At 53.6% G+C, this 13,575-nt stretch overlaps 1 protein-coding gene across 1 annotated transcript in view; it reads left to right on the top strand.

Annotated features, from left to right (window-relative positions):
- The first annotated feature begins 5,486 nt into the window (after positions 1-5,486).
- LOC135328253 (maestro heat-like repeat-containing protein family member 2B) overlaps positions 5,487-13,575 on the top strand; it is a 29,206-nt gene continuing 21,117 nt past the window's right edge. The window contains exon 1 of the mRNA XM_064511084.1: positions 5,487-5,579. Within this exon, the coding sequence (XP_064367154.1) occupies positions 5,487-5,579 (93 nt within the window). The remainder of the gene's footprint in view (positions 5,580-13,575) is intronic.

The raw sequence follows: 13,575 nt of genomic DNA on the forward strand, positions 1-13,575 counted from the left end.
CCGCCTTCCGCCCTCCGCCCTCCCGCCCATTCGCACTCCGCCCCTCCGCCCTCCCGCCCTCCGCCCTTCCACCCTCCCGCCCTCCGCCCTCCGTGCCTCCACCCTCCGCCCTTCCGCTTTCCGCCCCTCCGCCTTCCGCCCCTCCTCCCTCCGCCCTTCCGCCCATCTGCCCACCGCCCTTCCGCCCCTTCGCCTTCCGCCCCTCCGCACTCCGCCCCTCCGCCCCTCCACCCTCCGCCCTCCCGCCCCTCCGCCTTCCGCCCCTCCGCAGTTCCGCCCTCCGCCCCTCCGCCCCCAGCACTCCGCCCCTCTGCCTCTTCGCCCTTCCACCCTTCCGCCCTCCGCCCTTCCGCCCTCCGCCCCTCCCGCCCTCCACCCCTCCGCCACTTCCCCCCCCGCCCTTCCGCCCCTCATCCCTCCGCTCCTCCGCCCTCCGCCCCTTCCTCTCCTCCGCCATTTGGCCCTTCTGCCCTTTCCGCCCCTTCTGCCCCTTGCACCCCTCCGCCCTTCGGCCCCTCCGCCCTCCCGCCTCTCCATCCCTATGCCCTTCCACTCCTCCGCCCTTCCGCCCTCCGCTCTCCAACCATCCGCCCTCCAACCTTCCGCCCTCCGCCCTTCTTCCCTTCTGCCCTTCCACGCTCTGCCCCTCCGCCCTCCTGCCTCTCCGCCCGTTCCACCGTTTCCGCCCTTCCGCCCCTCCAGCCTTCCGCCTCTTCCGCCCCTTCCTCCCTGCCTCTCCTTCCGCCCCAGAAGGGCCACGGCCAGGGTGGAGCGGCGGAAAAAAGGGCCATGGCCACGGCCAGGGCCGGCGGGCAGAAGGAAGGGCCACGGCCAGGGCCAGCGGGCGGGCGGAAGGATGGAAGGAAGGGCCACGGCCAGGGCGGGCGGGCGGAAGGGCCACGGCCAGGACCAGCGGGTGGAAGAAAGGAAGGAAGGGCCACGGCCAGGGCGGGCAGGCGGAAGGAAGGTAGGAAGGAAGGGCCACGGCCAGGGCGGGCGGGCGGACGGAAGGAAGGGAGGGGCACGGCCAGGGCGGGTGGGCGGAAGGAAGGGCCACGACCAGGGCGGGCGGGCGGGCGGGCGGAAGGAAGGGCCACGGCCAGTGCGGGCGGGCAGAAGGAAGGAAGGGCAGGCGGGCCACCGCCACTGCCAGGGCAGGCAGGCGGAATGAAGGAAGGGCCACAGCCAGGGCCGGAAGTTACACAATCCAGGCAGGGTCACAGCAAAGAACCTGTCATGACACACACAGAATTTTATGTGATTTACTACACTCAATTTGTGCTGGAGGAGTATTCACCTCTCACACATGCCTCCTCCAACACTGACAGCACATGCTGACATACTGCCTTCAATATAAGGCACAGAGACTGCAGCTGTGCTAGCAACTAGAGCAGGAAGTACTGTCCAGCCAGCATTTTATCTTCCTCCAGTTTTTTCCCTTTTGTCTCTAGTACCTACTGTCCTGGTATAATTGTCATCACCCTCCCCCCCACTCCACTGCAGCTTGTTGGAAGTTATGCTGATACATAGAAGAGGTATACATTTCACAGCCTCATAAAACTATTTCACAAGCATGACACAAGCCCTTATCAAACCAAGGCTGCCCCCGGGTTAGCAGTCACCATTCCTTTTAATGGCACTGTAATGCAGCTTGTCTTGTTCTCCTTAGTGTTTCATGTTTCTTCACTTGCTGGGAAGAAGGTTTCTTTAACCAGCTTGCCTTGATGCTATTTATTCAGAGAACTGATGCCCTGCTGCTGCCACCAACACAGCCTTGCTTCAGCCCTTGGGAAGTCGAGGCACACCACATTCTGACAGGAAGGTGACACAAGCTGACAGCCTGAGGACAAGACACAGGGAACAGCAGGTTCTGCAACAACTGCACTCTCATTCAGCCAGTGCAGAGCCTGCAGAGATGCTCCCCTTGTCAAGGGCCCCATCTCCTTGTCAAGGACTGCTCCCTGTCCCCCCAGCTAGGCACAGACTTGCCAGGCTGATGCTCTGGCAGCTGTCAGAGCCCTTAGCAGGCTAACCAGCCCTCTCTGCTGCTCCTGCTAGTGGGAAGCCTGCAAAGAAACACCCTCTCTTGATGAGGTGACCCTCACCCATGTTGTGACTTGGGGCCTCAGGCCCATGGAGCCAGCTCTGACTCCAGGCACTCTCTCTCCCCACTTCTCCTTGAAAAAGCATCAGGCAATACACTCATTCCCTCCCCCTCTCCCCCCACCTTTTCTTCTACCTGGGCACTTCCAGTTGAGTGCTTGGCCTCAAGCCAGGGCAAGTCTTTCACCAATTCAACAAGGCCCAAACAGCACCCCTGATTTTCAGCTAAGTTTTTGAGTATGGAATAGCAATAACCCAATCCCACCAAGAGTGCCTCTACTACAGAGTTACTATGACACACAGGACAGCATTCAGATCTAGGACACCCCCACTGACACCACTTTCCCTTCTCACCATAGTCTAATTCCAACAGATGCTTCTTCCCCTGGACAACAGCATGAAGTCACCACGGCTTCAAGTTGTTTTTAAAGCAGTTACACACCTAAAGGTACTACAGAAAGAGACAGGATAATCCTCAACAGAAAAAGACAAGCTAACAGTCCTTTCCCAAGCCAGGGCCCTCTAGGAAGGGAGCATTTCAACACCAGAAAGAGGACCAGAATGGGAGCAGTCCCTCTGCCTCAGCTTAGGAAGCCAGGGAGCAGTAAAAGCAAGAACTCAATTCTGTCCTCCAGAGCAAGGCCAGAGCTGGAGACAAGACAGAGTAGCTGGGAGCATTAGGTCTCATGCTTATGTTAGGTCTGTCCCTACGCCAAGCAGGACTCGTGGATGGTTAACTTCACTAGGCCTGTACATAACACTAGCCCTGCTCTGAGCTGCAGCCCTTAGCTTCCCTGCTACAGCAACCCCAGTGCTCCCTTGCATGTCCACACAGGTAACTGGTTTCTGTCCCCCTCCCCACCCCCTTTGTGGCTGCGTAACTCCATACATCCACATGTCACATTAAATGGAAGGGGAGGACAGAGGCCAGGATTCCCTCATCAGCAAGGACACAGCCTGCACACATCCACCCACCAGCTCACAGCTCCAGTGCTGCCCTGCTGCAAAATTAAAGCAGGCCTCCCTTTGTGAGGACAGCAGTGAGACAGGAAACCATATATTCCACACCATTAACCCTCAAGTACACTTCCCTCTAACCAAGCTCCAGACTACCAAGCCTCTACAACCTGCAACAGTTGGGTTTCAGCTATTTCAGCTTAACACTGGATACACTGAACTATTTAGCAGCTTAACACCCTTGGCACATTTAACTTGCATTCACACCCAGGGATTAGCCTGAGAGTGCAGCCACTTTATAGGTCAAACCCTCCCACAGTGGAGTCTAGCTTTTTCTTAAAAAGAAAAACCTTCACCCCCCTGAGACACTTTCAAAGCCATTTGTGGTTTTTTATATTGGTCTCTTCAGGGCAAGCATCTGAAGAGAAGCAGTGTCTGAAGACCCTGTCACACAACACTAAGACCTCCCAGTCACTGCTAGAACTCCTCCCCAGCACACCTCACTGTATCCCCCAGCTCTTACAGGTGCACCTCACTGGGACATGCCAGGTGAGGGTAACCACCTCACACACACACCCCCCCCAGACCCCCTCACAGCTGGGACACTGAGTGGGTGGCATGCCCACTGCTAGTTACTGCTTGTAAAGCATTTCCATGTGACTACACTAATCCCAACACAAGCTTTGAGCTCACCACAAGAAAACCCTCTGTGTCATCAGACAGAATCCACAAGGAAATCCTGACTATCAACTAGTCAAGCATCTTGTAGTTCAGCAAGACAGGAACTCACAATGAGCCTGGAGTTGAACAGTGCTGACCCCTCCAAAAGGCAAGCCTGCCAAGAGCCATGCTTTGCACTTTCAGCTACTTCCAGAGAAGCAAGACTCTGCACACTGGGCAGCACAGGGTGTCCTATCATTTTACCCTTGATGTGGTAGCTGGCCCCCTTCTGTGTCCTGGGGGCATAAGCCATGTCTTTAGCTAGGGCAGCAGCAGCTCAGGCTTTTGAAGCCCAGAGACTGCAGCAGAGCTGTCCCACAGCTGCTTCTCTCTTCTCAGCTGCAGCACTGCACATGCCTTTGGAGAGCTCCAGAGAGAAACAAGAGCATCCAAAGGGAGCTGGAAAAAGAAGAGACACATTTCTCCTCAAAACATAGTACTGCCAAGCATCTGCCAAACATGGCTGTGAAGCTACTGACCAAACTTGGGAGTTCTTTAAACACTGTGTTTTGTCTCTCATTCTTCTCTACTAGGCTCACTAATAACAACACTGCTTAATTTAAGCTTGAAGCATGAAGATTTAAGAAAACCTGCCTTAAGTACTGGGACATTTGGAGAAAACTATCTCACCTCCATCTCAGAAGGCACAGGCATAGTCAAGGAATGACTCTGACCCAATTCTGTCATAGGAACTGGGTTTTGTGGTCAGAAAACAATGCTTTTGAAGAACTCCCTTCTGACCTGATGATTTAAGCATCTGTCACAGCCTTCTTGCCCCCAGTCTCCCCCATATACTAGCCTTTCCTGCAAGATAAGGAGATGCAATAAACAAACTGCATGAAAGATGAATTCAAGCCCTCCAAGCTGCAAAGATTCTACATCTGACCAGCTGTTTTGGCTTAGCACTCTTTGCTTTCCAAGAAGTGAGACTAGGAGTTTTCAAGCTTTTCCTGGTGGGACACTCTTCCCATTTAAAGAGAGCAGCCTGAGAATGAGGCTACCAGAACTCAAAGGGCACAGCTTTTCAACAAGGACTCCTCAGGAGATCAGGAATATTGGCCCCTCAGATAACAAAACAACTCCTAACAAGGAGCACTCAACCCTAGTTACATACTTACCTCCCAGGGAACAGGAAACACAGCAGGACTCCAGAAATGAAGAGGAGATCAGAACTCTGGATGACCCAAACTCACACAGAAACAGAGTCAGCCTTTACACACCTATAGACCTACAATAACAAGGCACCACAACAAACTTATTAGTCACCTCACACAGAACTTCACACAGCATTAAACAGACAAAACACAAGCACCACCCTAGAGACCCCAGCCCCCAAAAACACCCATCCTACACAACACAGACACAGCACAAACAAAACACCCCACACTCCCTCCAGGACACCCAACAGGAACAAGCACCCCCTCACCAAGCTTAAATGCAGCCCTCTGGCCAATGGGTAGAGGACGGGTGGGTGGAAGCCCCAGCTGAGCCTGGTCAGGGCAGCCACAGCTGAGCCTGGTCAGGGCAATTAAGGCCTCCTGCTGCACCAAGGGCCCTAGTGCCATAGCAAGAAAGCTCTTCCATGTGAAAAGTGACAGTCCCTTGGAACACCTCACATGGAAACAAAGCTTAACCATGACAATTTTGTTGGGTGGGTAGATCTTCTAAGGAGCTGGTGTCACCTGCCCCCAAAGGCCTTTGATACGATGGTTGTGAAAGGCTTCTTTGAATACCTGCTAGCGTTTGATGTCGAGAACCTTCCCAGCACTTCCAAGAAGCTGTACCTGCCTAGATGTGCAGTGCGAGCATACAGTAATCCTTCTCCTGCAGTGTCACGTATCTTGCTATCTGTGGCTCAAGCATTCCCAGCACCAGAGGTGGTGCTTCTGCATTTCACATCCCTCACAGATTTTTCTTTCCTGAGAGTTTGTCCAGGTGTTTTTGAAGCCCATGTGAACTGTTCACATCCAGCCAGAAATTCCAGCGCCTATTTATGCATCATGTGAAGAAACATCTCTTGCATGCTTTGGGCCTGGCCCTTGCTAGCACTGCTTAGGGGCTTTTTTTAGTTCCTACAACACAAGAAGCAGAAAACAAACATTCTCCAGCTATTTTCTTCTCTTGCAGAATCTCCTGGTGTTTCCTCAGCAAACTCTAAACCTCTCTACTTGTTTTGTTGACCTTTAAAGGCTTCACCTTGCCATTCTTGCCTGTGCTGTCAAGACCCTGACCACACACACAGGTCCAAATTGCCTTGACCAGCCTCACCTGGAAGCTCCAGCCACGCCCCCTCTGCCCCTTGGCCTGAGGGCTGTATTTAAGCTGAGCCTTGGGGGTGGGGGCTTTGTTTGGCTGGTGTTGGGGTTGTGTGTCTCCTGGGTGTTGTTTGTGAGGTGTTGTTTGTGTTGTGAGTTGTGTGTTTTGTTTTTGGTGTTGTTTTTTAGGTGAGTCTTAAAGCTGTGTTTTTTTTTCTGGTTTCTGGGTGGTTCTTGGAGCTGCCTTGTGGTGTCTTTCCTGTTTTTGGTTGTCTCTTATACTTCTGTTTAAGTTTTGCTTCTTCCTCCATTTTCTCCCACCAATGTTTGTTTGTCTCTTCATCTAGACTTTCAGTTTGGATGTGCTACCCTATGTTTTTCAGAGCTTGGGTGGCTGTGTGTGTTACAGTATTTTCGTAGCATGAAAGATATCTTGAGGTATTTGCTACTTTTTCCTGCAGCATCTGATCTATTTTGTAGCTCAGTCATGCAGGTCTTTGGTCAGGTGTGGTGGAAGATGGAGCTGCTAACTGAGTTGTGAGGGCTTCTTCTCTTGACTTCTTGGGAGTATCCTAAGGGAGGTCAGGAGTGTTCCTGTTCTTAAACTTGACTTACCCATTACTGTGTTACTTCATTTCCCTGCAGGAGTTTGGAGGCCTTGGGGAAATGCCCTAGCTAAGAGCTTGGGTGCTGATATACCACCTTCCAGGAATGGTTGGTAAGCTACTGTTCACTTGTGTGCCTAAAACAGCATGAAAGCCTTGGTTGAACTGAAATAAATGTTATGTAAAAACTGTGTGTGCTTAGCCACTGTAGCAGGGTCTGACCCTAGGGTTCTGCTGAGAAGTTCAAAGCCAAGTCAGAGTGAAAATGAGCATGTTTAATATCACATGTGCAGCATTTCCAGCTGGAGCTGGGTGCTGCTGAAGAGGGACCCTGAACAAAGAAATCCCTGGGCAATTGTAACTCTTCAGTCTAAGTTCTCCACCCCTTGTGTGGTAGTTGGGACTACCAGCAATACTCAGGTGTGGGGTCTTCCTGTTCCTCCTTGGGTCCTATTGCTGTCCCTAGGCAGGCTGTCTCTTTCCTCTTCTCTACTGCTGTGACTTGTGCTGAGGGATGTGCCTTTGTTCCTTGCTGGGTCCTGCCCTTGTCTCCCAAGGTCCTGAGGAGGAGGAGGTGGTAATTCCAGGCCACCCCAATGGACCCTGCCCCAGCAGGGAGAGGAGGCTTTGTTTCTCAAGGTCCTGATGCCCAGGGGCACAGGCCTTATTTCAAAGTCCTGACATCCTCCCTTTCAGAGTGTGAGGCACAGGAATGCAGACTGCTTGTGACTTCCTCCTCTTTCCAGCCTGAACCAGCTCTGGGGCCCTCTTTCAGCTAACATGATGAGTCACCTGAGTGTGGCTTAAGGCTTCAGCAAATCTAGCTGCTCCTGCTAAGCAAGTCTCTTAGCAGTTGTTCTAAGCAGCTACCCCTGGACAGCCCCAGTCCAGTGCTCTTTAACAGGAAATACTCCAGGTGTTGAGGTGTCAGAGAGTGGGTTGTGCCACTTGACCACTGAGGACAAAGCAAACAGTCTTTCCATGCTCTGCTTTTTCTGTTTGTGCAACAGTTTGTCACTTTCCCTTGATGCATGCTCTTAAGAGCTAAAGAGTGATGCTTCCAAGCAGGGAATCTGGGCCTGTTGCAAACAGGGCATGTCAGAGCCTTCCAGGTCTGTGGCTTCTGACTCCCTTCAGGGTTTTTCTTGCATGTCTCAAGAAGAGCCCTGAGAAGAAAAGAAGTCTTTATTTGTTGTTTCTGTGGAAAAAGAGCAAGTGTCCAAGTAAAACTAAGAAGGTGTTGCATGTGTTTGCTGCTTAGACTAGCTTTATGGGTGTGTAGAGTGAAGTGCTGTTTTGAAACTGCAGTGTAGGGTTTCCCCAGAGAGAACAAATGGAGCTGCTTGTTGTCTGAGGTGTCCCTGGCAGAGCTGATCACTTATTGAATAGGGTTATTTGGGAAGAGATGCTTGGTTTATTTTAAACTCTTTAAGACTTCATTTGATGCCCAGTGCTGCTGGTGCCCACAACACTGTTGTGTCCTTGTTGGGAATTGCTTCTGAGTCCCTTGGAGTGGGAGGGGAAATGGGGCAGGGACTGTGTCAGAGCAGCAAGTGGGAGCTGGAACTGGCACATGGCCTTCTTGCTCTGTAAGAGAAAACAGTCCTTTGAAGTTCCAGTTGTTGTCCCAACTGGAATGCAGGCACTGAAGGAGAGGAGTAAACAGTGGCCTGGAAGAGACCATCCAGGCTCTTCCTGAATGAGCAGTAGTTGGGGGTAGTTGCATTAGGATGTGCCATCTCTCTTAACTTTATGTTAAAATTAAAAGAGAGCAAGTCTAAGCAAATGCTTGTCAGCCAACAAGTGTCAACTAACAACAAAGCAGGAAAAGCCTCAGGCAGTGAAGAGCTCTTCTCCCATGCACAAGGTGTTTCCTGGGTTTTTTGGTCAGCAAACTGAATTGATTCAGGCCCTGGAGTGGAAACCCAATGTGGTGGGAACCCAGGTCTTGGCTCCAAGTCAAGGCAGGTGGTGAGGAAGGCCTTGGGAGTCAGGGTGCCCTGGGTCTGCTCCTGGGAGCTCCTCACAGCTGTAGCACAAGCAGATGCTGCCTCCAATTCTCCTGCCATGGAGGGGCTGGGGTGGGCAGGAAGGCAAGGAGGGGAGCCCTTGGCATGAGCCCTCAGAGTTGTCCCAGTGGGACCTGGTGCTTCTTGACTGCCCCAAAGCAGCAGGTCTGATCTGGTGCTGATTAACTAATTAAAACTGCCTGAATTTCCCTAACTGAAGGAGGGAAGGAAATGAGTGTGACCTCCCCCCCAACACCCCTTCCCATGATAATGGAGGAGGGACTGCTGTTTGTGCTCTGCCAGGGTGTGGATTTTCTCCCCTTCCTGGTTTTTGACAGCTGGTTTTGATGCTTTTTCTTCCCTGTTTTGGGGACAGTGCTTCTTGAGGCAGGTGGCTCCTTCCCAGAAGCTGCTGGTGAGGTTGCTGCTTTCCAGTGTCTCTAAGTGGGTGCTTGGAGCTTCTCAGCACTGTCCCCTCCCTGGGCACCTGTTGGTGTTACTCCCTCTTTTGCCCTAGGGGCCCTTTGCCTCAAGGCTGCCTTTGTCCTTCCAGGAGCTTCTGGAAGCTTCTGGGGCTGCCTGTGGGGCGGGGCTGCAGCTGATTGGTGGAGGGGTGGGGCTGGTGTGAGCTGGTGGGGGGGCTGTTGTGGGGGAGGGGGGAGTGACAGGAGCTGCCTCAGGGAGTGGGGGGGGCTTCCCCCAGGCTGCGGGGGGGCTGGGTGCCTCTTGCAGGGGGTGGCTGCCCCGGGCCGTGGGAGCCCTGCTGTGCTGGAGGCAGTGGGTGGCTGGGGAGGAGGAGGTGGGGACACCAACCCCTTTGCAGAGCTCTGCTGAGGTCAGTGCCTGAGCCCGGGGGCAGGGCAGGAGGGACAGCTGGGGACAAGGCTGGTGAGAGGCCTGAGCTGGGGAGGCTGTGAGCTCCTGCCTCCCGGCAGCTGCAGCAGGGCTGCTTGTGCCTGCTGACCCGAGGGTCTGGGCAGGGCCCTGTGCCCAGTAGCTGAATGGGGCAACAAGCCCTGGTAGGACAGTTGGGAAAGCAGCTGGCTCTGGAAGGGGCTCATGCAGCTTTTGCATTTGGATGTGTGATGTGCTGAGGGGGAGCAGCAGGTGACAGTGCCTGGGGGCTCCTTTCAGCAGGCAGCAGTCCCCTGTCTTCCTGCCAGACATGCTGTCATGGCACAGGCATTGCTTGTTGGGGGCTTTTTTTCCTAGGCCCTGTGCTCTTTGGAGAGCCCTTTTTAGTCTTTCTCATGAGAGGTTGTGAAGCTTGATGGGCCTGAGATGTTAGTGGCTTGTCAGAGGAGCCATCCAGTGAGGTGAGTTGCTGCATGCTTTGAGTTTCCAGTCTCTGCCTAGTCCATTGACATGGGTGTTGATCACCCCAATGGGCTTGAATAAGCTTTGCTTGGAGGTACAACAGTGTAGTGATTGCCCCTGTGTTTCAGTATGTGGCATGCCAAGTCCTGTAGCTAATCACGGGGTACAATTGGGTTGACTCTGCTTTTCCCCTGCAGGTCTTAGAAGAGTGCTGTGTCTCATGAACATGGCAAGATGGGGTCTGCTCCCAAGGCAGACATAACTGGCATCCGAAGGCTGCCATCAAAAGCTGAAAAATGTACCTGGTATGTTGTCTGCCTCGTGTTGCTTTGACTTTTTAGACATGATAGAAGTCAAATAGGACTGCTTCAGAGACTGCCTAAAACTATTTTATCTGTCAAGGAGATTCCCCAACTGCCTTCTACTATAGGGTGTGTGCAGAAACTGAGTGGTGTGTAAAACTAGCCCTTACCAGCCCCCCAGGAGACTCCTGAGCTTAGGACAGTGTGTTTCAACATGACTGCTTTGTGAGCTCTTGTGAGCACAGTCCAAATCTCTCCTGAATGTAGTGGGGCCAGGAGGGACTTGTGGGAGGAGCAGGGGGTTAAGAGTGTTGCCCTTCTGGTGACAGCTGGAACAGAGGCTCAAAAGGAGAGCAAGGGCAGTTTGGGTGGTTTGAGAGGGGATGAATTATTTCCAGAGCTGCTGAGAATGAGTAGCCCTCTTGGGAGGGGGGAGTATTGGCAGGCAAGGCCCTATTTAAATCCTTTAGTACTGCTGAACTGTGTCTTAAAATCGTGTACAAGGTAAAGCCCTCGGGTAATAAGCAGAGAAATTGTCAGGCATGACACTAACCCTTGAGCATGGGGCTTCCCAAAGAGGCTCAGACCAGCAGTTGGTATTGCTCCAACAGTGTTAGGGAAGGTTAGGTTTGCTGCCCACCACAGCAGGGTCTGACCCTAGGTTCCTGCTGGGAAGTGTGGAGCCAAATCCAAGTGAATGAAATGAATTTTAATGGCATGTGTGCAGTGATTGCAGCTGGAGCTGGGTGCCTCTGGAAGGGGACCCTAAGGAAAGGAATCCCTGGGCAACTGTAGCCTTTGAATCCAAGGACTCCACCCCTCATGTGGTAGTTGGGACCAACAGTGATATTCAGCTCTGGGGTCTCCTGTTCCTTATTGGGTCTCATTGTTGTCCCTGGGCAGGCTGTTTCTTTCCTCATCTTTACTGGTGTGGTTTCTGCTGAGGGATGTGCCTTTGTTCCTTGTTGGGTCCCTCTGTCTCTCAAGGTCCTGAGGAGGAGGAGGTGGTTGCAGACCACAACTCTCCCTGCCCCAGCAGGGAGAGGAGGCTTTGTTTCTCGAGGTCCTGATGGCCAGCACAGGCCTTATTTCAGAGTTGTGACATCCTCCCTTCTGGAGTGTGAGACACAGGGATACAGACTGCTTGTGATGTCCTTGTCCTTCCAGCTGGAGCTGGCCCTGGGGCCTCTTTTCCTGAGCTGGATGCAAGTCCCTCCTGTTCTCTGAGTGTGGCCTAAGGCTTCAGCAAATTGAACTACTCATGCCAAGTGTTTATAGAAGTTGTGCTGGGCAGCTACCTCTAGACAGTTTCAGTTCAATGTTCTTTAGCAGTCCTCCCTTTGTTTTTATTAAGCATCCCTGCTAACACTTGAAACAGTCCTCAGTCTTCTGAGGCAGACTGTCACTTTCCATAATTTCATGTATAATATGGTTGTAAGTGATAGGCATGACACAGCTGAACTTAACTACTACTGGGTGCAGCAGGTGATTATAAATCCCTGTTGTGCTTGGTGACCATCCTAGGAGTGTTTCCCACCCATGATGGTCTCCATCCTTCCTTATCCTTTCTAAGACATGGTATCTCTTCTGTATCATGAGTGGTGGGAGTTCTTGTCCATTGTTTTGGATGCCTTCTAGCAGTTGATGCAGGTCATCATGTTGTAGTAGCTTTTTCACCAGTGTAAGATGTATTCCAGTGGGAGTAGGTAGTAAATTCTGAGTCAATGTATAATTAGATGGTAACAACTGTTAAGATCTAACAGGAGCTGAATGATTGAAGTTGCATCCCATAATTTTGGTCCAGTTATGAACACAAATATTTGAGTCACTACTTGTATTTGCAGCAATGGTGTCTATGAATATAAGACTGCCAAGGGTTCTCATACATGCCCGTCTCTTTCCAGTGTATGCAAGTACAGTTCAACTTGAACAGCCAAGTAAGAACACAGCATGGCAGTATGTGGCCTGTCCCACTTAGGTTCTGACTTGGATTTTTGTAGAAATGTTTTACCTAAAGCTTCATCCCCAGGGTGTCTGTCATGTGCCTGAATGTCAGATGGTACTGGCTGAAACCAGGGAGCCTGATTTTGTGAAGCCTTAAGCTGCTCCTGTAAAGCTAGTACATGTTGTGTCACTTGTTCATCTCTAACAGGCTGGTCTTAGCAGGGGTGTAAGGCCCTGGTATGGCTCAATGTCTCCCAAAGGGAATTTCTGCTGGTGTTGCCCCTCTGGGTTGTCATGGGGCATTTCAAACATCCCATAGAGCTAAGTTCAATGCCTCTGGCCATTTTAGAGCTCTGTGTGTGTGTGTGCATATTCCCCCCATCATGCTTGGGGATGGAGGCTAAGTCCTGCATTTCTGGTGCTCCCAGACAGGCCCCAGGGGCTCGTTTGGGGGCTCCAAAATGGAGGCTCATCCTGCAAGTCTGGGGCTCAAGCCCAGGCTTCTGGGACTGGTCTCAGAGCTCAGAAAGGGGGCTAGGTCCTGGGTTTGGGTGCTGGAGAGCAGGTTCAGGGGGCTGTATTGGGCCTTTGGCCCCTGCACCCCTCCGGCCCCTAAGCCCCTTCCGCCCCACGGCCCCATCAGCCCCTCCGCCCCCCGGGCCCCCTGCCCCTCCGCCCCCCGGGCCCCCTGCCCCTCCGCCCCCCTGCCCCTCCGCCCTCCGCCACTCCGCCCCTGCGCCCCTCCGCCACTCCGCCCTCCGGCACTCTGCCACACCACCCCTCCGCACTCCGCCCCTGTGCCACTCCACCCTGCGCCCTCCGCCCTTCCGCCCTCGGCCCTCTGGCCCCCGCACCTCCGCCCCCCGCACCTCCGCCCTTTCACCCTCCAACGTTCCGCCCTCCACCCTTCTTCCCTTCTGCCCTTCCACGCTCCGCCCCTCCGCCCTCCTGCCCCCCCACCCATTCCACCCTTTCCGCCCTTCCGCCCCTCCAGCCTTCCGCCTCTTCCCCCCCTCTGCCCCTTCCACCCTGCCGCCTCATCCGCCCTGGAAGGGCCACGGCCACGGTGAAGCGGTGGAAAAAAGAGCCATGGCCATGGCCAGCTGGCGGGCCGAAGGAAGGGCCACGGCCAGGGTGGGCGGGCAGAAGGAAGGAAGGAAGGAAGGGCAGGCGGGCTACAGCCAGGGCGGGCGGAAGGAAGGAAGGAAGGTCCACGGCCAGGGCGGGCGGAAGGAAGGAAGGGCCAGGGCGGGCGGGCGGAAGGAAGGAAGGGCCACGGCCAGGGCGGGCGGGTGGGTGGGCGGAAGGAAGGAAGGAAGGGCCACGACCAGGGCAGGCGGGCGGAAGGAAGGGCCACGGCCAG

The sequence above is a fragment of the Dromaius novaehollandiae genome, chromosome 4 (genome assembly GCF_036370855.1).
Source record: "Dromaius novaehollandiae isolate bDroNov1 chromosome 4, bDroNov1.hap1, whole genome shotgun sequence".
Classification (NCBI taxonomy): Eukaryota; Metazoa; Chordata; class Aves; order Casuariiformes; family Dromaiidae; genus Dromaius; species Dromaius novaehollandiae.